This window comes from Triplophysa dalaica, chromosome 22 (genome assembly GCF_015846415.1).
Source record: "Triplophysa dalaica isolate WHDGS20190420 chromosome 22, ASM1584641v1, whole genome shotgun sequence".
Taxonomy (NCBI): domain Eukaryota; kingdom Metazoa; phylum Chordata; class Actinopteri; order Cypriniformes; family Nemacheilidae; genus Triplophysa; species Triplophysa dalaica.
In genome coordinates, this window is record NC_079563.1 from 9947849 (window position 1) to 9973294 (window position 25446).

Sequence of the window (25446 nt, forward strand, 5' to 3'; positions counted from 1 at the left end):
TTCCCTTTCCGACCATCGCCGGCACCACTAGGCGACTTCTCCACACGTAATGATCGTTCCTCCATTTTAAGTCTTCATTATCGCGCTTCCGGTTGTCTGCATTTCTCCCGTGGCTTCCTTTTCCGGGGTGCAGTCTTTAAAGCCAGTGCATTTTCTTCAAAGAGCAGCAGGATTAGGTTTCTGGGAAGTGCTTGAGCTCTAATGGAGGCTCTAGACCTTACTGTAGAGACGGAAGCAGCAACCAGTAAAATCGTGAAAGCTTGATCTCCCAATGCTTTCAAGCGTCCTAAAGTGCTGATGTTGCTGGGCCTTAATCACATACGCATATACACGCCTTCCCTCCACGCTCCTATCAACCCGTCTCATGCTCTCCGGCCTTTACTGGAAGAACTGACCTGAGATGGTGAATTGAACTGAAAATCACGTCAACATTGATCGAGTCTCCAAGCTTAAGTACAACAAGAGAAGAGTCCGCTCAGAGCAAGATGCATCCACACACATACCAAGGTACTATTTGTCGGTCTGTCTATAGGAATAGACTTTAAATAGCCACGTGAAAGACTGAAAGGATGACAAGACACAAAACTGGTTCTTGAACCTTTTCTAAATACATCAACAAATATTTACATTTTCAAATGTAACTGTTGTATTTCTTAAAAGTGAATAAGAACTTGTTTTATTTGCAGAATTGAGGTTTGAAAAAATGCACACCATCTTTTCTGATATTTTTTGCAAATAAATGCAAATAGAAATAATCTTTTTATTTAAAATGTAATACTGATCGTTTCTTTTTCATTTCAATTCATATTTATTTAAATGGCACATTTTCGAAGTAGCTTTGCAAGAAAATAAAGAAATAGAAAAAAAGCAAAAAAAAAAATATATATATATATATATTATATTAATATATTACTAAATATTAATATTACTATATCAAATATTAAATACAATTATTAGTAAAAAACATAAAAAAATGATTAATTATAGCTAACATATGAGATGGAATACTTTATTCCATTATTGTAAATTTGATTGTCCTCATGGATCATATTGAACCATATTTGTATAGCTTATAGCTTATTAGCTTTTTGAAATAATACCATCAAGGGTGTAATATGCATGGACAATGTAAAGATTGTGGCTACAGTGTTTAAGTGAAACCGTAATGGTCAGACTTGAATTCCCTCAACACAACTTAAACCACATTCTTTACCAGTTCCTAGCCAACTTAAAACATATTCAGTTGTATTTATTTGCCTGACTTTTTGACACAGGGTGTGCATACATTTTTTGAAACGTGAATAGAAATTTGTGAATGCAGTTGTAATCATTTGAGTGTTATGAGTGTATTTTGCCTGAAAATGTAGTTGTATACACTGTGGCTTTGTTTGTGTCTGTCAGACTGGGTGAGAATTGCCCGCACTGCAATGACAAATGGGGTGTGTGTGGTCTGTCGGCGTGGAGAGGCCGTGTAGCAGATAAACGGAAAATAAATGGAGACGATTTCTATCTCGTCTCTTACAGGCCCACCGCCAGGGAGGGGGGGTCACGCTGATAATACCCATTAATGGCTGTCGCCACACAAACATTTAGCATTTAACCTGAGTTAGCGACAGATGCTAATGTGTTTCAGTGCATCGGGTGCTTTCAGTTCCAGGCCTGAAGGAGCCACAGACAGGAGGGTTTTGTCAGAAAATAAACATATTAAAGGAATAGTTCAACCCAAAAAGGAAAATTCTATCATGCATTATTCAACCTCCAGTTGTTCCAAGCCTGTATACATTTCTTTGTTCTGTTGAACACAAAGAAGATATCTAGAAGAATGTTAGCAACTGGGATTTCTGGGGCACCATTGACTGCCATTAAAATGGTGGTCAAAGGTACCCCAGAACTTTCTGTTTTCCTGAAGTCTTCAAAAAACAGAACAAAAAACTGACAATAATTCTTTCTACTATGATAGTCAACGGTGCCCCAGAATTCTTAGTTGCTAACATTTTTCAATATAACTTTCTTTGTGTTAAACCAAACAAAGAAATGTAAACAGGTTTGGAACAACTTGGGGGTGAGTATTCATGACAGAATTTTCATTTTTGGGTGAAGTGTCCCTTTAATAAACACACAAATAATGATGAAAGAATATGGTAATAAATGTTTATACTCAAGACACACTCGAAGAAACCCATGGTATTACCGTTGGTACTGATTCTTTTTGGAAAGGAGATTCCATATTATTTATTGTCATTTTCCAATAACTGTATTTACAGTAAAAGTATTTTTCCTGGAGTGTATGGTATGTTACCATGGCAAATTTTGTACAAATAAAAGAAAGTAATTGTCAGGTTGTCATTTTTCACATGCAAATTGAATCTTGGCATCAAATGCTGTTGCTGTCCTAAAGTATGAACAGATGAAACACGTGCCTCTGCATTACATCTTCAGCAGATGCTTTTAAGCAAATGACACAATGCATTTGTTTTTATGGCAGTAAAGGATATCACAGTTTCAGCATTTCTGTCCTGTGAGGGGGAGTCACTGTCCCACAGGACGTTACAGCACAGGACTCCTGAGGGCTGTTTTAGTAAACACAGCTTTACTACCCTGTTTCCACACGTCTCATCACTTTCTCTCCCTGAGCTCAAAGAAAAGATGGCTGGACATTGATTGTTGAAAGCTTTGCATACTGCGAATAAATGAGACGTTATTTGTTGATGATGTAACAAGTGTCACATCATAGCATCACAATCTCTTTTTCTATGTCTCTATCTCTCTCTCTCTCTGTTTGAGTTTGTCTGTCTGTTACGCTCTCTTGCTTTGGCTGCTGTTTTTGATCCTTCTTTTAAATTGGGACACATGATCTTGGTTGTCATTTTTCTTGTTTTGCTGTTTCGGAATTTTTTGCACTTTTTATTTTAAGCGCAGTGAAATCTTTTTGAATTTTGTCTTTTCTCTTTCCCCCCCTTTTTGTCTTAACCCCAGGTCCACTCACAAAAAAACACGATGAGTCTACGATGAACAGGCCGAGGGACGAAGGTATTTTTCTTGCATGTTTTTCCCTTTTTGTCTCGTTTTTTAGACTCTTTTTTGGGGGGGGGGGGGGTGGTTGTAACATGTGCTGTCATTACTGCTTATTTTGTCCTGTATGTTTTTGCATTTTGCTTTCAGCTCAACTTGCCACACACACGTATGCCCGAACATACACGAACGCTTTAAATAATACATGTCTGGTGTGTTTGTGCGGTACTTTTAATATCCCCTTGAAACAAATTATTCTTTTATCATTTCATTAAAACATTTTTCTTTTAAGGAATAATCTCCTGTTGTGTCCTTGATGAACGGAAAAGGATTAACTAATAATCAATAAACCACACATCCCATCAGCCCCCTGTGATTTAGGGCAATATCATTGGCCTACATGCATCCAGCTGAGAATGGAGTTGGGGAGATTGGAATTCAGATGTTAGGAAGAGAACTGGGTTAAAACAAAGCTTCATTACTTTGCTGGCATTGTAATATCTGAATCAAAATATCACTTTAACCGCCTGCATATTATTCCTTATATTTCTATAACAAAAATAGGTGCTGTGGAGAAAATCTATTTATTTGTGTGTGTTTATTGGTTTTAATCTCATATTCCTGAAATGAACCTTTACTAAATAGATGTAAAATTAAATACAATCAAAGCAATAACAACACTAAAGCATATTATAGAAACCATATTTCTATACCAGGACTGTTTTATTTTTCCTTCCAAAGCATCGAGGTAAATGTAAAATAGACAAATTTAACAAATTGTAAATAATTTTTTTTGAGGTTTTTAAAGATTTCTTTAATTATTAATAATATATAATTAGAAAAGACAATAGAATAAGATTCAAATCTAATCTAATATGAATTATTAGTATGTACTGTAAACATTTCTGCGTTCACGAAATCATTGAAAACATTTAAAAAAATTATGCTGTCTCACACAGAACCGTTTACGGCGTGTTGTGTGTTTTTTGTATGTGTGCATGCCTGTCTCTGCGTGTCACGGGCTCAAACTAACACATTGGATGTGTCGAGCTCTCATATTCCAGGCGTCTCTAATTGCAGAGGTTTATATAGAGACACTGCCAGCTAATCCAATTTCGCGTCTCTGAACACGGGAAAGAAGGAGAGAGCGAACGAACAGCAGCAACAGAAGAGAGGAAGAGAATGACAGAGAGCGGAGATGAAAGAGAGGAAGAGAGAGGAGAGCTCACAGATCACCAATTTGGGAGCATGGGGAGGGAGACTGATACAAAAAAAACAGTTGTGATAAAAAAGAGTATATGATGAAATGAGATTCGTGGAGCTTTGAGATTGAGAGGACGTGTGGGTGGAGGGCGAGAACAAAAGGGAGAGCTAATCGGAAAATGTAGCGTGTTTGTCTGCGAAGTGATGGCTCAGAGGGACCTGCGCTTGAATCCGGCCTGAAACATGTCCTGATTCAGTTTCTCTAATTTTCTGTAAAACACGGCTAAAAATGTAGAGGCAGAGATGACGGCAAAGAGTTGAGGAGAGAGTGAGACTTGAAGGAAAACCAGGAGATCATAGAGAAATGAAACGGGGGACGTGCAACATCCAAGAGGAAGAGCGAGAGAGTCGCAGGCTTGAAGGAGAGAGAGAATAGCGTTCTTGTATTTTGAGGATGTTTTGAAACGAATAGGATACTAAGGCCTCTGTTGAAGAGATCTCAGTGTTGGGTGCTCTCTCTCTCTCTCGTTCGCTCGTTTCATACCATATTGAGGCTAAGACATTGCATACGGCCTCTCTCTCTCTTCCTGTGTCCCCCCATTCTTCCGCTGCCTCTCTCTCTCAAACAAACACACGCATAGATTCGTAAGCAGGGTTGTCCCATTTAAAGTGTTTGTTGATTCTCTGTTCACTTCTTCAATGCAGCGCACACCAAAAACATCTCAATGCTGCAGTTTTCAGACAAATCTGTTTATACAGCATCTGATTCTAGTGTTAAATATAAAAAAAATCAGGTTACCTATAAATGAGAACTGTAGTTTACCAAACCTTGAGTCCTTGCAAACCTATAAAAAGTCTTCTGGGGAACACACAAAAAAATCTTTAGAAGAATTTAGCAGTGGATCAGATACCATCAAGCTCTAAATAAGATCACCATAACATTAGGCCATAAGAATCTATGGCGATACGCAATCTGGACATTGTGTAAAAAAATGAAGGGATCATTCCCAATTTGTATTTGATCTGCCTTTTTTAGAGGTCAGTGTCTGTTGAATTTCAACAAAATCAAACTTCAGGAGTGATATAAAGTCATCCAACAGCAATGTGAACGACTAACAGCATGACATGGCACATAAAGACTAAAAAAATCAAGGTTATCACATAAAAAATATTTTTGGAACAAATATTACTGATGTATTGCTTAAAGGTGAAAATGAACTTGTTTTCTTGGCAGTATTGGATGTCTGAAAAAATACAAAGCGTCTTTTCTGTTATTTTGACCTGTTTCTTCAGTTTTCATTTTCTGCTAATAAATGCATATAGAAACCATATTTGTATTTGAAATTTGGGAGAAATATGGTTAATAGTTCACAGAATGAAACATAATTATTAAAAAAATTCATTCAGAAAACCTAAAAATTACTTAAGGAAAAGGTATTTTTCCACGGTTGTATATTAGTTCAGAATGACATGAGAGTAAGTAAATAATAAAAAATATAATTTTCATTGTTGGGTGAAATGTTCCTTTGATGTTTGAATATATGTATTTTTAAGATCCAAGTAAGAAAGGAAGGAGGCGGGAACCGGCGAACATTTAACAACTTTGAATAAGATAAACCAACCACACTTGTGCCGGCCACACAAACATCATAAAACATAACATAAAATCCAGGACTGGTCCTTTCTCGTCGTACACTCCTGTCGCTTGTCCTTTTATGCTTCCGATCTCCTCCGTGAGTGATGCGAGACCGGTGCAACGCGCAGCTGACACTCATTATCGCGGCCTCGCGCCGTTCCCTCACAGCTCTCGCCCCGCCTTGCTTGTTACGGTCATGCTTATTATTAATCTCATCTAAATATTAGAAATGTAATGAATGTTTTGCCAATGAGCACGTGGGATCTAACCCACTCAGAGGAATATTGTATTGCTCAGTGTTGCCCTTTTGCAGAAACATCTGCGAAATTAAAACAAAGACTGTAGCTGTCATACTGTCAAAGAGAGGGCTATAAAAAGTTATGTAAACACTGCAACCCATTAAATTATCTTGGAAAAATCGGATGAGAAAGGCTCGAGTTCATATCGACGTCTCTGACTGCAGTATTTTGGTAAATCTGTGCACAACTTTTCAATCTCATATAAAACTTTAGATATTACCGGGAACTTTTCAGAAATAATGAAATAACAGGATGCACACAAGCAAGTTTCCATTTGCCCTCCTCATGATCTGAGATATTAAAGAGATGTCATTGCTGAAATGTCCTATTGCATCCGATAAGATTCAATATGGTACAAATATAATTTCATCCTGATAAACATTTCTTGTCAGCTGATCTATTGACCCGTGCAGTCCAATCTTACTCGAATCGTGATTGGTCAGATCAGAGGAGTCAATGCTTTAGTGGAGAAATGTGACTCTTACAACATTAAACTACTGTACATCATGGGTGTGAAACAACGCGAAACAATGCAAAACAATAAAGTGCAATTATTAGTCTAATCTTAGTGTGTTTGAGTGATTGCACATAAATGTCTAACTGATGATGTCCCAGTTTTGTTTGTGTTAATTGTATTTTGTTTGTCGAAAAGGTGTTTGTTTCTAAAAGATCTTTGTGTGTGTGTGCAAAGATTAAGAAGAGAAAGTGTGTATATGTGTAAGAGAGAGATTGTGCAGTCGCTGTAATGCATTTGTAACCCGAGATTCAGGTGGTGATGCAGGCAGGCGTGCAAATACGTGCGTAGAATTTGTTTCCGTGGCAACAGGCATGAGTGAGTCAGTGCTGGTGAGCTTCTATTAGACAGAGAGAGAGAGAGATGAGGCAGTTTCCATAGCGACTCAGCATCACAGCTGCCTCTATGTGTGTGTGAGAAGAGCAAGTGTGTGATTCCACGTTATTTTGTGTGTCCGTGAAAGGACCTTGGTCTGTATAACTTGTATTTTATTCTCTTTTGTGTGTCATTTCCTTTTCACATCTCCATCTTTCCTTTCTGTTTCTTTATGACACTCTGCCGATCTCTCTCTCTCTCTTGAACAGTCTCACTCTCCTTTTATTTCCTCTCACCCCCCTCCCCTCTCACGGGGTAAACAGATGTCGTGGTAGTTATTTATGTTTCTGCATGGTCTGGTTTTCATATGAATTATCTACAGAGCTTGCACACCACAGAATGACTGGCTAACTGGACATCTCTGACTGCCCTCACACTCGCATGCACTCGCATATGTCCACACACATACATGGCCTCTAGAAACATATGTGTATATGCATGAGCATGTGCAGCTAAAACACTTGCACATACTGCGAGTGAGAGAGCAAAGAGGGACGGTCTGAACCAACAAACCATACAGATAAATGTGACTATAAAAGAGACAGAGTATACCAATCTAGGGAGCAGGGGATGTCGAAGGACAGAGAATGTACCATTAAAAGTTACAGCGCAATGTGAAAAACAACAGTTCTGTACCCGGAGGGAGTCCTAAAGTGAGATGTTGCAGTTGCTAAAAATGAAAGTGACCATGAAAGTAAACTACAGTACGCAGCTTGGATACAGAGATGCAACAGAATATCAGAACAGAGTTTTAGAGGATAAACAGACAGACCATGCCAGCAGAGTACAGAAATGATGAGCCAATCTGGACAGACAGTGCCAAGCGATTTCAGAGTTTGAGGGGAGGAATAAAGATGGACATTCTTATGTTTGAAATAGCATATTGTTATAATTTCTGTAGTTTATAGTATTCATGGACAGAATACCAATTACTGAGTGACCAACTGCATTGCCTCTATGGGCAAATGAGACATCAATATATTAAATATTTAGAAAAGACAAATCAATAGGAGGTTATTGTGTATTCCTACCTTTTAAGGAATAGTTGACCCAAAAAAGAAATTTCTGCCATCATTTACTAACCATCCTATCATTTAAAACTTGTATGACTTTTTTTTCGCAGAACACAAAGGAATATATTTCGAAGAAAGTTGGTAGGCGAACAGCGTTGGTCCCCATTGACTTCTATTGTACAGAGACAAAACAAATGCAAGTTAATGGGTCCCAGTTAAAGGTGCAGTTTGTATCAATTTTGCAGTAAAATATCCAAAAACCACTAAGCTAGTGTTTTATATCCTATTCAGCTGAGTACTTACAATATCTCAAATGTTTCCAACTACTCATAAATCGTGAGAAAATTGGCATTCTAAACTGTGACACGGGGCAGTGCAGTCGTTTGTCAACTGTGTCATATCCGCGTTCTCATTTGTTACCGCCTTTACTGATGTTGAAACGGTATGACAACAGTGTCGTGGACAAATGCGGAAGTAGTGTCTAGCAATCTACTTACTTTTATTTGACGAACAATTATTCCCAACAATTATAAAACTTTACCTCATCTGCTAACATGATTTCTCGTTCCCGTCTGATTGATGGCCATCAGCGGTGGAGTTGAAGACAACAGATCCAATCATTCCACGCTCCTTCACAGCGTCATCGAGCTACGGCAATGTTGTTGTTTTGATTGTGCGCCCTCTAGCGGCGGTTTTCACAAACTGCACCTTTAACAACATTCTTCAAAATATCTTCTTTTGTGTCCTGCAGAAGTAAGTCGTACAGTTTTGAATGATGAAAGGGTGCGTATATGATGACATAATTTTCATTTTGGGGGGAAAAGTTTATTTATATTTTTTAACAATTTTATTATCAAAGAAGTATAATCCTATTTTTTTATACATACCATATATATATTAAAATATTTGTACATTCATTGCATATACAGTTGCTCTTAAGCACAAAGCAAATTAACTAGCTATTGGAAACCTTGGATCTCCAAAAGCATTTCAGGAAATGCTTAAAACATTGGATTTTACATTGTATGTTAATTTAAACAATTAAATACCGTGTTTTCAAAGTTCAAAAGCACTTTTTAATACTTTTGATCGGTGAAATATTTGCAAAACCCACAGACAAATATGAAGGTTGACCTTCATGTACTGTATATAATAGTAATGATTATGTAAAATAGTAATCGATAGGAATGATCAATAGTAATGATTTATGTAAAATGGAGATACCATGTTTCCGTCTTACATCATCGAGAAAAGGCTTTACGTTCTATTAATGAAAAATACTGTATACATTATATTTGATTTTTTGTTTCCAATTATTCTTCACACAGATATTAGAGATCGCAGAAAGAAGCCTGTGATGATGTTTATCCACGGAGGCTCGTACATGGAGGGAACAGGAAACATGTTTGATGCCAGTGTTCTTGCGGCTTATGGAAACGTGATTGTCGTCACTCTGAACTACAGGTTGGGAGTTCTGGGTAAGTATGACATCATAGCACGTCTTCGATTGTGTTTTATCAAGCTCAAAAATAATAAAAAAACTAATCTTTGCAATATTTCCCGTGATGTGGCGAGCTAAGCTGCACCTGGTTTGATGTTAGCGAATAAAAAAATCCTCAGTTCTTGCATGGGAAACGTGGCATGGTGCTTCTTTACACGCTTTATATGAAATTATGCATGACTCGTGAAGCATTAATAAGATTTGAGAGCTATTATATGGCTTCAGAAGATTTGTTGGGTAAATGATTCCTTCTGAAATCGTCTGTTTAAATGTTAACATTTTCAGACATTAAGAATATGTTACATCATAAAATATTAGTTTAAGCATTTAAGCATTCAAGCAGTTCATTTGCAGTAAAGAAAACACTTTGCTTTCGCATCTTGATTTTTAATTGATAAGGAAGAACGGTTGTGCGAGAACAGGGTTGCTGTAAATTTCACAGGGCCCTCGTATTTTTCACAGGACTCCCTCTCCACCCCACCCCTACTTGGTCCTGTCTGAGAACCTGATGAGATTGTGTAAAAAAAACATAACCGTAATGGCTGTATGATATAAAGCTGGGTTACTAAATTTTAAAATCTATTATATAAAGTATATGAAATCATCACTGAAATTTTAAAAGAATATTGTGCTCTCTGCATTTTGAGAGTATTTTACAGTCATTACACCCTTAAATGCGGCGTTCCGCTCTATTTCAACTTTAACACATTAGAAAGTGACCCATCTAGGACTGAAGAATTACAGTAATTCAATCAGGAAGAAGACATAGCCGAAACTCTAGAAGTATGGTTACGCTGTACGTCAACTCAAGGATATTGAAAAGTGATTTTGACGTGGATATAAGAACTACAATAACCTAATCTGGAAGAAGTAAAAGCCTTCTCGCTTTCAATGGCTCTAAACTGGAGAAAAGACCCAATTATGGCTACATTTCCAAGCTGTTAGTAATGGCATTAAAGCATGCTTAAGTGACGCTTAAGTTTCAAGCTCGGTTTAGGTGTCACATGGACGTTTTTCACGCTTTTGGGAAGACAACTGGGTTCCGGGCGTTTCCGCATAGTGATGGGCTTTGTTGCATTATGTGCTAATGCACGAGACCAGGGTGAGTTTACCTTTAAAGGTCCAGTGTATGAAATTCAGCGGCATCTAGTGGTGAGGTTGGGAATAGCTCACTCCACCCCTCCAACCTCCCTTTCGAAGCCCTAATGTGGCTGTGAGATGTCATCATATTTTAGAGCATCATATACTGTAGAGCAGTTTGTCCGTTTAGGGCTGTTGTATAAACAACACAGTGAAGGGGACCCACGTCCAACGGTGTATGCATAAAGAAATAGCTCATTCTAAGGTTATGTAATGTCTTTTATACACCTCAGAAGAGTTATGTATATTACACTGCATTTCTGTTAATAGATCATCCAAAAAGCGACACATTGGACCTTTAAGAATGACAGATTGACTATATATCTAAACGGACTAAGGAGGTAAATGAAACATTCCCCTATGAAGTTAAAATGATCTCAGTGGATCACAGTCGCAGTTGTGGGGTAGTTTTGGGCTGTGTGTGTTCTCAGTATGTGTTTAAATGTAACACAGAGGTCAGAAGCTTCTTTATTAGCTGTTCACATATCAAGAGTTCTGCATTTCAGTCATGATTCTGTAGCTCAAAGCTTGACTTTAGCTACGCCAAGGTCATGGGCTTGATTTTCACACGTTAATAAAATGTACATCTTTCACTTTGGTTTAATTCAGAATTGTTGAAATTATGATGTGCGTGGCTTAAGTAATGCCAAGGTCATGAGTTTGGTTCCTGGAGAACGCTCACACGGATAAATGCGAAGCCTGAATGCACTGTAAGTTGCTTTGGATGAATGTATTTGCCGAATGTAATCAAGTTATGTATAAAAATGTTTTAGCTCTTGGCAGTCTATTAAAAATGGATCAAGACCATAAAAATCATCAAAAATGTATCTTCTACACTGCATTGTGAGATATCGTTTTCAGTACCGTGCATATAGGAAAACATAGGAAAATATACATCCGTGAGAAAAAATTCAGAGACCATTCCAACTTTTTATTTAATCACCATTTCTAGATGTGTTGTTCCAGCCCAGCGTCTGTTGATTTTTAACAAAATCAAACATCAGGAGGGACAATGTCATGGAACAGCAATGTGTTAGACTGACAGCATGACAAGACACATGAAAACTGTGATAAAATGGTTATCAAATAAAAAGATATTATTAAAATGTTCCTGTTGTGTTGCTTAAAAGTGAATTTGAACTTGTTTTCTTAGCAGTATTTGAGGTCTGAAAAAAGAGAAAGAATTCTTCTGTTATTTTCACCTGTTTCTCCAGTTTTCGTTTTCTGCAAATAAATGCAAATAGAAATAATTTTATTATTTAAAATTAGAAATTCAACAAAAATGATAATTTTACCTAAACACATTCCTAGAATTGTAATTCAGTCAGGACCACTTACGTTTGAAAACAGATTTTATTGAATAGTAATGCATCTATTTGGTATTGGGGTTATGGTTCTGTTCTGGGCCGACTCCACGCGCTCGTCCGGCACGATTTCCTGGACGGGGCGGGGAGATCAGATAGTCGAAATCCCCCTGGGTATGGAACAGAACCATGATATACATGCATGTGATACACAAACGCATGATCGCTGAACCACAGATTTTATTTAGTAAATGAGGTGGAGTTGGGGATGGAGGGGGGGATCCGGTGAGTAACTGCCGAGACTGTGATGCGGAATGAATGGGAAATTAAATGCTGCGCTGTGGTGTGTGTCGGATTAGGATTGGTGCATGTCAGAACAGCTGACTGTCAGCTGGAGCAATCTAAACTGACGTGACCTGCCTGAACTAACGCGATGCTTGATATTCAGAAAAACTAAAAATAATTTTGAAATGGTCTCTTAATTTTTTCCACGGCTATATATGCTATAGGTGTATGTTTGTGATAAAATAAGACCTTTTTACTGTATATTGTAGTGCACAGTCAGCAAATGTTGCATACCCAGATGACCTCACATTTACCAAAGTATGCACAATTGCCAGAATACATTTTTTTATACAAATATGTTATTTACCATAAAACATGATGAGGTCAGTATGTAGAAACTGTTGTTTAAAATGTTTATCATGGATTAAGTGCTACAGCTTCACACGCTAACTCCAGGAAGTATACATTTAGCCAGTATTAAATTACATACAAAGCCTATGTTTTTATATCAGAACCATCAAAACAAACACATGCATACACACACATTGCAGAGAAAGGACGATTGTTAACACGGGTGAGGTATTTTGATGCACGGATGAATAAGGGCAACCTTTTGGTGCATTATCTGCCTCCCTCTCTTTCTGTCTATTCTGCTTTAAAGAGGGTTTTCTACAGCAGTGAAGAGGATTACGTGTTTGTGTCTTGCCATTCCAGCTCCATTGGACAAAGGATGCGAAAAAAGACAGAACGGTGTTCTGCATCAGGAAAGCATGTTATGCACAAAACCGGACCCTTTATCCAGCAGCCTTATTCCCACACACCAGCCAGCACTGTTTGAGCTATATGCAACTTTAAAAGAGAGAGAGAGAATCCAGAGAGATACAAGGGAGAACGGCCAGAGAACGGGGGGAGAGAGAGAACGAGTTAAAGTGTAGAGACAGAAGGGAGATATGTGAACAAGCTAAAAATAACCATCAGAAGTGCCTTTTTAAATCTGCAGTGAAGCAGAGAATTCATTTAAACCAATTATAATGCAGCATACAGTACACACACACACACAACTGGACACTGACCCATGCTGGATTACACACAGTGTTTCCCTCAGTGTGTAGGTCTGAAGTCCGTCAGTAATGTACTGTATAGATATTTGCATAGGCTGAGAGGAAACCAACTGCAGGGTTGCAGAAGTCTGTAAGGTTGAGGTGCGTCACTTCATTCCTCATGAGAAAAAACGTTTGAGACAGATTTTCAGCCATCTGGAGCCACACAGGTGATCACTTACCCGAGAAAACAGACCAAGCATATACTGTATGTGACCCTGGACCACAAAACCAGTCTTAAGGGTCAATTTTCCGGAATAGAGATTTTACATCATCGTAAAGCTGAAGACATAAGCTTTCTATTGATATAGGGTTTGTTAGGATAGGACACTATCTGGCGGAGCAACAAATGTTTACAAAGCTGGAATCTGAGGGTGCATAAAAAGCGAAATATTGAGAAAATCACCTTTGAAGTTGTTAATCTGAGGCACTGTAGCAGGGCATCCACTTATAAAAATAGAGTTTTTGTACATTTACGGTAGGACATGTATAAAATATCTTCATGGAACACAATCTTTACTTAATTTCCTAATGATTTTTTCCATTATAGAAAAATTGGTCATTTTTACCCATACCTTGTATTTTTGGCGATTTCTAAAAATGCTCCTGTGCTACTTAAGACTGGTTTTGTTGTCCAGAGTCACATATGTTTCATTGTTTTTGTGTGTTTTTATTGACATGACAGGCAACTTGAATTGTAATATGAAAAGCACCGCCTACAAAAGGAGCAAAGCTGAAGCATCAAAAACATGCTTAAACTTGACATTGCACATGTCTCGGACTGCATGGGTTTCATTCACTAATAATTGCATATATGGTTTGTACAGTATTATATGCACATTTACAACTTCTCACGGAAAATGGTAGGCTATGACCTACCACATCCAGTTGAATTTGGTTGGCTGGGAGCCATGAGATATTCCACCAGTATCACCACGGTTTCCGATTTATCTATATACTTTTGGCGTCAAACTGTTGTATAAATAAAACATTGCTCTCGTAGTCCTGTGATAGTGCTCTTATTTCAGCGGCTGTGATTGCCTGCGGCCTCATGTCTCTGGTAATATAAGAGTAATATCACACACCTACTCGAGCAATATTGCATTAATGGCCCATAGACTCACACATCCAATGAGCCATCTATGTACATATATTCAATGGTCCAAACTCAAGTGATTGAATAGATGCGGTGATTTGGTGGCATATATTATATCCACATATACTAAATGAAGCAAGAGTGTACATTCAAGTCAATTTAAGGCATGAAGAAATTATTAACAGAAGTAAAAACTTTTACATATGCTATTTTAATGCATAAAGATGAGTTTTAAATGGTAAAATTATCAAGTTTAGTGGAACTTTAAAGGTGCATGTGGAGGTTTTTTGAGGCATCTGGCGCAATTGCAATTAATGGTTCACTCCACTGCTCACCCCTCCCTTTTGAAACACTACGGTGGCTGACAGAGGACAAAAATGTCTTCACGTGTTCGCTCCTTTTCCAAAGGAGTTAAAGTATTTATGAAATGCGCTCTGTAGAGCAGTTCGTCCGTTTAGGGCTACTGTAGGAACAACATGGTGAACATGGTGTAAAAGGACCCGCGGTGTATGTAGAGGTCATAAAAACATAACACATACAGTTATTATACAATACTATTGAACACAATACTATATTACATTATTTTTTCATGTGGATTACCATAAAATTGGCTAATAATATTTTCAGAATAAATATATATAGATATATTGAAATAAATAGATATGTTGTATTTGTAATATATAAGACTGTAGTCCTTTTACAAATGACATCAAATCAGTAGCATGAGTCTCTTTTCTTTGCAGTAAACTAATATTTTGTATGTAATATTTTGATATCGCCTAAGCCACGCCCCCTGCAATGCTGCTACGGCCATTCGGGGTTGTGGGCCACAGTTTGGATTTTTTTTATTTTAGTTTGAACGTTTTTAAATATATGTTTTTTTTCTTTCGTTTTTAATAAATTCAGTAAAAGATACATTTGGATATATTCAGTATTTTTTTATCATTTGTGATTTTTGTTTACATTTTCTCTCTGCACTCACATAGCAAACCTTAAAGTTCCAATAAACATACCTGCTTTTCTAGATTTTACCATCCAAATAAGTATGTAATGGAAACTGATCGTAGACCAGCATTTGCACGAAGTGTTATCCTGGAGCAGCGACTGGAATTCCCTATTGATATTTACTGTATATTCATCTGCTGAAATTTCTCATATTCTGGGGAAAGGGCCCGGGTGAGCAGTGAGTGCACTCATGTGCAACGTGTACCGCATCAATCTCGTCACATTAGCCGTGCTCACGCTGTGGTCCTCTCTTTCTGTGAACGTGTGCGTTTTCCACATCTCTGAGCCTCACTCACCTTCCATCTCTGCCTCCACCCAGCTGCCCCTCTGAGTGTCTAATATACAGTACCACAGCCATCTGCTCTAACTAATTAACTCATTAACTAATTAATGAACTCTGGGGAAGAATGTGCTGTCGATAGACCTCACCGTGCTCTTCCCTTAACCCATCCTTACCACTTCTTTCCACGTGAACCTTCTCACATCAATCGCTCATTTTTTTCAGTGTTTATCAAATCCATCCTATTTGGAGACAGATTTCCCCAATTAAGTCTTCATTTCAACGGTTTGCACTTTCAGTCATACGAATCCCTAAATTATGATTCACTTATGATTCACGTGTCATGTGCACCTCTCAGAGATGTTTGCTTTGATATTTTTATGTTTCTGAAATGCGCTTTTCACTTTTCGCGGACGCTAATCGCATAATTATAAATTCCAATTTGAGGGGTTACAATAAATATTTGCAGTGTTGGAATATGAGCAGATTATTTTTGCAAATGTAAATGTCAAAGGAGATTTCAGGATGAGGCGGGCGTCAGGATAAGCGGAAGATTTTCATATTTTTACTGCAGGAAAGCAGTGCAGAGATTAAGTGCGATTGAAGTGTTTATTTCTGTTTTGGAAAAAAATACAATTTGGACTCAATAAACGGATGACAAGTGATGACTGTATTTATTTATATAAAATTATATGATATTCCTTTGCAAAAATAGATTACTCCGTTTAAAATATTTATATATTTAATATGAATTTAATGTAAATTCCAATTAATATCAATATAACTGCAGTGGGGTTGTTTTGATAAGAGGAATAGTTCACCCCAAAAATTTTTGGGTGAACTATTCCTTTTAGTAGTAATAACTCAAAGAATACAGCCAACTAACACAATAAAATGTATAAAAATCAGAATAAACAGAATAAAATAACATATTTTTCTGTTTATTGAAAATGAAATCTTTATATACTTACCCTTAGGTATGTTGTAGCACCATAGAAAAGGAGTAATGACAACATTCTTCGAATCTATAAAAACTAATTTGTTAATTTAATTTGGTCAAATAAAATATTTGTAAATCAATAAGAAATGTGTTTGGAGTAACATGACAGAATGTTTGCTGTAGTCAACTGTAGTTCTCTAAATTTACATTCAAACATGGCAGATAATTACTGATAAATTCATAAACTAATCTGATCGCTTAGTTTGTGTCTGACATACAAAGGACGTCTCTACCCCATCCTTTTTATTTAAGTATCAGTGCATCCTCTGTTAAATCACGAGGTTAGCTTTCTCCAGCCTCGTGTAAGGTGCAGCCATGCAGAACGCAGAATATTGTTTTTATGTTTGTGGATTATTGATGTGGCCTCACAGCGGGGACCCGCGTAGCAGAGCTCATTAGCTCTTTTACTATACTTCAACCAATACACCAACCAATTTCACTCTCTCTCTTTCAAACAACCGAAAGGACAAGTGGGGTTGCGAGGTCAGTGTTCCTTTACACGGACCGAGGCAGTTTGTTATGCAGTACCTTCTCTCTAAACTTGAAAAATTAATACGCCTTGTTTTATTAATAGACGTATTATAAGAGGGCGTACTAGATTTTTTTTAAATATGCTGTGGTCAAGCACTTTATACGTATAAATTACGAAAGCCTCCCCATGTTTGTAAAGTACATTTGTAATGAAATCTTGAAAATGTCTTCAGATGGGTTTTTCCAACCTGTGCTGCAGTGCACACGTTTTTCGTTTACCCCTTCTTTCTATCTATCACTCTCTCTGTCTTTATTTCATGGCCACCAGGCATAACAGTGCAAATTCAGACACCCACCGTGCCTCTGGTATGAATGCTCCATGCGCCGCTGTGAGCTTACAGTACTTTAGTGGAACCAGGCAGAGAGAAAGAGAGTTCTCTGATGATCTGTATCTAGATCATACAAGACCATTATTTTCCATTAATAAGTGGAGCATGGAAATATTGTTGAAATCTATTTTCAAATCTGTGGCTCATGAATAACACATTCATGAAGGCAATTACACCACTGGTTCTGCGTTCTCTAGCTCTATCTCTCCCCCTCTTCTCTCTCTCTCTCTCTCTCTCTCTCTATCTCTCCCTCTCTCTCTCTCTCTCTCTCTCTCTCTCTAGCCCCTTTTTCATCATTTCTAAAAATCTCCTGCTTTTATCCCTGCTTCTATCTTTTCATCTATACATAGTACAGGGTTAAAAAATGAACCAGGCCTTGATGCAAAAACCCAAAAAGTATATTTAATAAGTTTTTTTATATTACTATGTTTTATAAATCTTAAATCTTTCTAGTCACAGGGGTATCTATGACTAGTCACAAGTATCTATCTTCACTGTAAGAAAATGAGACATTTTACAGAATTTTTATGTTTTATTCGACAGAATCTTCACATATTATATTATTGAAATGCGTTAATCTATCTATCTATATATCTATCTATCCACCACTGCATTGCTTCCTTATCTCGTGCATTTTTTTTACTTTGGCATCTCTCTCTCTCTCCATCTCTCTCTCTCTCTCTCTCGTTCACTGGAGTGGTGCATATGCATGAGTCCAGCCCCAAACTGCTAGTCTCAGCATCAAAGTCTGCAGGAGATTCAACTCGGCACACGGTTTACAGAGAAACTTAGGCTGAGGATCTCAACAGCGCGGGGTTCGACATTCGAATGATCATTTTCCTAAATTGTAATATGATATTTCGGAGCACATGTGCACGCAACCCGTTGTTTAAGATAATCACTGCATTTTCGCAACGTTCGACGTTGCGTCTTTACGGTCGCAAAACACATCCCTCTGAAGGAAGAAATGGCTGGTTGCCAGGCAACAGCAGCAAACAGCTCTACAGATGAAGGTTAATATGAAGCCAGTCAGATCTAGAGACCTGCCCTCACAATCACAGCAACCCATTCTTCAACACTGTTCTCCCATTAATCACTCTTTTAGCCAATGATTGTGTAACAGAGGCAAGGAATGCTAGTTTACTACACAATACAAGTATCTGTTTTCTAAAAATAGCGTGGGAGACGGTTTGAATAAATGTCTCAGTCTTAAATTATTCGCAGGATGGGGTTTTGATACATTTTTATTTCAAGTACTGATTTACAGAGCCAATGCTGAGTTGTGAAAAGTGCTATTTATGGCTGGAATACACTGCAAGACTTTAAAATCCTTTTTTAAATTAGACATTTTACACTTGCAGACTTTTTGAAATTTTCACACTAACTGATCGAATTTGCAGACTGGCACAGACTGTCCAAGTCCAGACTGAAAATCTGAGCAAAAGTCTTGTAGTGTGTTTTAGCCTTGAGTTTGAGAGTCGAGTCGAGTCAAAACGAATCGCATCGAATCGCATTAAATTCCATTGAATTTAATGTCATCTAATAAAATTCCAGCGCATTGAATCAAATCAAATCGAATTGCATTGCATTGATTTGCATTATTACAATTAAATTAATCAGTAAGTCAAGTTTCTGTCTACTTCTAGTTTTACAAAGTATGTTTTGTCAGTCTTATTTAATAAACGTAACGAAAAAACTATAGTTACACACGTTGTTACATTGGAAATTGAAGGTCATTGCATTGCGGGACACAGTGCCAAGCACAGTATGCACTGTATATTGTGCATTTTATTAAGTGTAGCGGGTCAACTGGTTATTTCATGCATGCGTTATATTTGCACACTGCCAAAATAGTTTGAATAGTATGATACTAGGCCCTTCCCAACATTTTTAAGGTTCACCTCCTCCAGGATTTACCCTCACCTAATGTGAAACTATTAAAAAAAGACCTCACGTCCACACTTCTCTACTAATTTGCACTACAGTTGTATTTGTAATGCACTGGGTGACTTCGCTTCTCTTTAGGGACTTGCCTGTGGTGGCCTGATCTTGCAATTTGATGAATATGTAATGTATGTCGTTTTCTAGGGGTTGTCCTTGACTTCTGAGGCTCAAGCTTACAATGTGACTTAGCATATATTCTTGTACTTGGCCTGGTAAATGCCATTTAGGCGATGTAGAGCACTTTTCGGTCTGTTTTGTACTTTCCTAAAACTTCAAAATTAACATAAGCAACTGTGCTGCCCTCAGTTATGTACACTCCAAAAATGTATTTGTTGAATTAACTTTACTTTAATTTTAAATGCTGCGTCAAGTGGTTCCACGCGACAATATTAAGTAGTTTGAACAAACAAAATTTTAGTTGTATGAACCAAATAAATGTAATTTGTTGAAAAAACTTTTTGGAGTAAAGCCAAACCATTGTACTAGTAATTTTAAGTTAATTAAACTCAATATTTATCCTTCTCAATGGTGCTTTTTGTTGTCATACATTAATTGTATACAGACTATATATATAAGTCAAAGCCCAATGAGCAAATCATATGAGAGGCATCTCAGTACTAGCATTAGCACAGTTTAAGCTTATTGGATTATGCAATAGACATCTAACAAACCTCTCAGAGCCTAAGCATATGTACCACTCTTCAAAACAATGGCAACCCTTAAACTAAAAATACAACAAACTCTTTTAAACCTCAAAGATAAATGAACATTAAGCACAAACAAGTCATTTTTTCTTTACTGAAAAACACTTAAAATTACATTTCAAAATGTACTAAATGCAGTCTTACGCAAAGCATGCTGGTAACTGAAAATCCGCTTCAACCAGTCATGTTGAATTAACTTGTTTATATTACGTAAACTCAGCAACAGGTCCAATATTATAGGATTTTGCGTTCTACTCAACAATGTTAAGTTAACCAGTCAAACACTTGTTAAGTTAAGCTGATAGAATTTACGTTAATTCAGTTACTTGCATTCTTTATGTACTGTGAACAAGGATTGGTTAAGTAAAACTAACAGCAGCGACAGTTCATTTTTTGGGGTGTTTTCTGGGAGCAGCGCATCCTCTATCCTTCAGCACAATGTTATTATTGTCATGTGAATGTTACAGATGTCACAACCCTGTTTTAACATCTGTAACAAACATTTCAAAGAACTTCATTTTATCGTATGGTACGAGGAGAAGCTTTTACATGTAGCACGAAGCGAGTTTGATCTGTTTTAATATTGTGGGTTGTTTGCAATTTGACGTGCTGTATGTTGTCAATTGTCGCCTTGCCTCACAGGCCTGACTTCTGAAAACAAATAACATGGCAGTTTGTCTTTTTTTGATTCATCCATCTTGGTTTCTTTGACATGCTCTTTTTCTGCACACACTTTATTTTGTCACTGCATGTTAGATGTTGGGTCTGAGGACATGCGGCTTTCAAGTAAGGGGACAATTTTATATTATATTCAAATTTGTAATTTTTTATGATTTTTCATTTATATGCTTTTTTAGGCATGCAGGAAGTTTTTTTTTTTAACATTTGAAGGCTTTGGGTGCTAAAACATTGGTTCAGTTAGAAGTGTAAAACAGAAGGTCTTACGTAAGCGCTTTAGTTACCATTTACAAAGTGACTCCAGAGCTTTATACGCCCTGTTTTAATGAGCTTTACCAGATATTCATACATGAATATAATGGCATATGGGTTCGGCTTTTAAGTATGTGTGTGCGTTCTTAAAGGGACAGTTCACTGAAAAGGAAAACTCTGTCATTTACTGAGTCATTTGTCATCTCAAACCTATTTTTGTGTTCTGCATGTGGAACACAAAATACTTGTTATACCTCTCTTTTCTTTTTTTAATGAAATGAAATAGAACATGATGGATTATAAATATCATTCAATTTCATTATTGATTGTTTAACTGTATTTTATACATTGCTTTTGCAACAAGTTTATATTACATTTATATTCATGCATTTTGCAGAATCTTTAATCTAAAGTTCACCCCAAAATTCCGTCATTTACTTTTTTCTTCTGCAAAAAACAAGAGAAGATATTTTGAAGTATGTTGGTAACTGGAGAACGACGATACCCATTGACTTACATTGGTATGTGTCCATACAATAGAAGTGAATGGGAACCGCCATAGTTTGTTTATCAACATTCTTCAAAATATCTTCTTTTGTGTTCTGCGGAAGAAAGAATGTCATACAGGTTTGAAACGACAAGAGGGCGAAATGATGACACAATTAAAAATTTTAGGGTGAACTCTCTCTCTCTTTGGCAAATTTAGTCTATACATTTGATCTGTATACATGTACAGGAACAGTGAAGAATGGCCCAAGTGTCTAAACTAGATAATCGTCCAGATTCGTCGTAAAGACAAGATGACAAGATGATAACAAAGCTGCTCCTGCCAGCAATGATAACAGTTAATGCATCCACCCCACCACCCCTGAGGTTCAGTGAGCCGAGTGTAACAGATGAAAATATACTCCGCTAATGCTTTCATTGTGCTGTGATTAAAGGCGCGTATGTTTTAGGGCAACTGTTTGTTGATTCATGAAAGTGGAGGCTTTGATTCATCGCATTGAATCGAAAAACTGATTCATTCATTGATTCGTTCAGTCACCCTTGCTGTAGGCTACATTATTACACCAGCGACTGACTCTCTGAGTCATGTTCATGAACAGTATGTAGCCCAAAGGGTTTAGTCATTGTATCGTTTGCTTAAAAGGTTCTTTCGAAAGCAGTGAAACTATATACTGTACTAAATACAGTGTGCACCATTTATACTCCAGATAACAAGAGAACTATGTCATCCATGACCATGGCCATACATTTGCCTGCTTTTTTTCCTTTTTAAAGGTGCAGTGTGTAATTTTTTGGAGGATCTATTTTACAGAAATGCATTATAATAAACATAACTATGTCTTCAGAGGTGAATAAAGACCTAAGACAATGAAGTGTTATTTTTTTATGACCTCTTCATACACCACGGGTCCCCTTAGTTACATGAAATTCGCCATGTTGTTTCTACAGTAGCCTTAAACGGACAAACTGCTCCACAGAGCGCGTTTCATAAATACGTAATCTCCTTCGGCAAAGAAGCGAAAACACGACGACATGTCCTGTATCAGCCACCATAGTGCTATGAAAGGGAGGGGTGAGCGACGGAGTGTGCCATTGGTTGCACTTTTCAACCTCACCACTAGATGACGCTTAAATATCAACATTGCTCCTTATAATGACTTTTTGTTAGTAAATATGTGCCCTTGGATTTGCATAACTTGTGTGTTGGAAGCACAGTCTTGACAGACGACTAACATCACAAAAACAACTTTGTTCAAAACCTTTCCATAATAGGAACAGGAAGTTAATACGTCTAATTAAAGCTTTAATCCTCTGCCTCACTTCCTTTCATTTACAAATGTACTTTGCTCTTCACGGCCTGAGAGCGCTTCATCTTGGTCAACATATTGATTGTTTTTATACCATTGGTCCACGCCGTATGTCATCTCCGGTCTAACTCTCTCGCTCTTTGCAGGTTTTCTGAGCACTGGAGATCAGTCTGCTAAGGGGAATTATGGGCTGCTGGACCACATTCAGGCTCTGCGCTGGCTCAATGAGAACATCGGCCACTTTGGAGGAGACCCAGAGAGAATCACCATATTTGGATCCGGCGCCGGTGCCTCATGCGTCAACCTTCTCATCCTGTCCCATCACTCTGAAGGTCTGAGCCCTCTAATCTCATTGCTGTCATTATCATAGAAATATTTGAGTTTTTATGTGAAACACAAAATCAGACGTTTCTCAAGGAACAAATTTTTAGGCTGCATATATTTAAACCACAGATTTAGGTCGTGACTGTGTGAGTGCATCGAGTTTTTGGCACTGCCTGGGTGTGTTTGTGTGCATCGGTGTGTGAGACTGATTTACATCGCTATCATAAGATCACACATGCGCTGCTGTTTATAATGAGAACTGTGAGATAAAAATAAATGGATGTGACAGATTCAGAATAAGCAACATGTATAACTGGTGTGTGATACTGAAGTGTTGGACTGAAGCTGAGCGGATTCTTAATTGATTTCATAGGGAACTGCAGCTGGGGGGTCTTGTATGGTGTGTGCACGCGCTTGTGTGTGTACGTCTGGGGGGAGGGGGAACATTTTAATAATTAATAACAGAATTTGCAGATGAAACAGTGGGACACTTTACATAACGGTGCAGCAGGGCGCCGAAACCCAAGATGGTTTCCACACGGTTATTCTGAGCTGGTCTGTGCACTGCTGAGCTCACTTTGAATCACTTTTACTCAAGTAATGAATCGGATTTTCTGAGTTTCAACCTGCTGTATTTACAGCGCTTATTAAAGCAAGCTTCTGACTGCTAGCTCATGCTGTTACAGGTCACACATTGCTGAACGCAGGCACAATCTTTTGACTGTGCAAGCTTGCACTGTATTAGGCTTTACCAACTTATTTCTATGACTAAAATGAGATCTAGACCAGTGGATTTAAACAATTTTTTGAATTTTTTATAAGTTCAAAATAATGAATATATATTATATTTTAATATAAATATAAACGTATAAGTTGGGTTCCATAATATTTTGTATTTATAAAATACCTTTATATATATATGATAAAACATAGAAGGAATCCCAAATTATAAAAAATGATAAAATCTCCACTAATAAATAATTAAAACAATATTGAAAAAACAATTCAAAACTTACATTGAAAATAAAACGAATAAAAACATTTTTGATTGTCTGAAACTATATTTTCGCCTTTATTATTATACCAATATATACTGTAAATGACCTTATATTATTATATAAATTATATTTTAGCTTCAACAATATTTTAGCTTCCTTAAAATTCTTTGATTTGTCAATTGATTTTAAGTCACCTTGAGGCCCTATAGGATGTTTGACATATCATGAGAAACCAGATTTTTGGTCATAGAGTTTGAATAGATACTCAGAAGCATTAAAAAGTATTTAAATAATTAATGATTTTAATTTCTTAATAAAAAATACATTCAGAACGTCCCTCAACTTCATTTCTGCTTCTGAAATTGAAAAAAGGATTATTCAAGCATATTTGTCTTAACAGTCTGATACTTGTGAGTCACTTTAGGACAAGAAATTGCAATTAGTCTAATGATACACTCTTTGGAAAATGTAATGACTTTAAAAAAATCAATCATAATATTCACTATGTTCCTTAAAAGCAAAGTTATCCATAAGGACCTTAAAAAAATTGTCCACGTAAAATAAAGATTGTGTCATCATTTATTCACTCTCATGTCATTCAAAACCTGTTTATGAGTCTGTCTTCTGTGGAACACAAAAGAAGATATTTAAAAAAATAAAAATAAATAAATGTTTTTGTTTGTCCATGTAATAGAAGCCAATGGCGTCCAGTGTTGTTTGGTTTCCAACATTCTTCAAAATGTCTATTTCTGTGATCTCCAGGTGTGTAACGAAATCTGTTTTCTTCTTTTAACCCTCTCTGATTTCAGGTCTGTTCCAGAGGGCTATTGCTCAAAGTGGCTCGGCCATATCCAGCTGGTCTGTAAACTACCGGCCGCTGATGTACACCAAGATCCTGGCCAAGAAGGTGGGCTGCAGCTACAGCGACACTGCCGATCTGGTGGACTGCCTGCGAAGAAAGAGCTACAGGGAGCTGGTGGAACAGGACATCCAACCTGCACGCTACCACATAGCATTCGGACCTGTGCTGGATGGAGACGTGGTTCCCGACGACCCAGAAATCCTCATGCAGCAGGTAAGCTGTTTGAAAAGGTTACTTTGTTTATAAT

General features: G+C 37.3%; 1 protein-coding gene across 1 annotated transcript in view; it reads left to right on the top strand.

The window, feature by feature from the left end:
• Positions 1-25446, top strand: part of nlgn2b (neuroligin 2b) — a 68099-nt gene that overhangs the window by 38475 nt on the left and 4178 nt on the right. Inside the window, exons 3-6 of the mRNA XM_056736893.1 lie at positions 2977-3030; positions 9381-9530; positions 23162-23347; positions 25147-25412. Coding sequence (XP_056592871.1) covers positions 2977-3030; positions 9381-9530; positions 23162-23347; positions 25147-25412 — 656 coding nt within the window. The remainder of the gene's footprint in view (positions 1-2976; positions 3031-9380; positions 9531-23161; positions 23348-25146; positions 25413-25446) is intronic.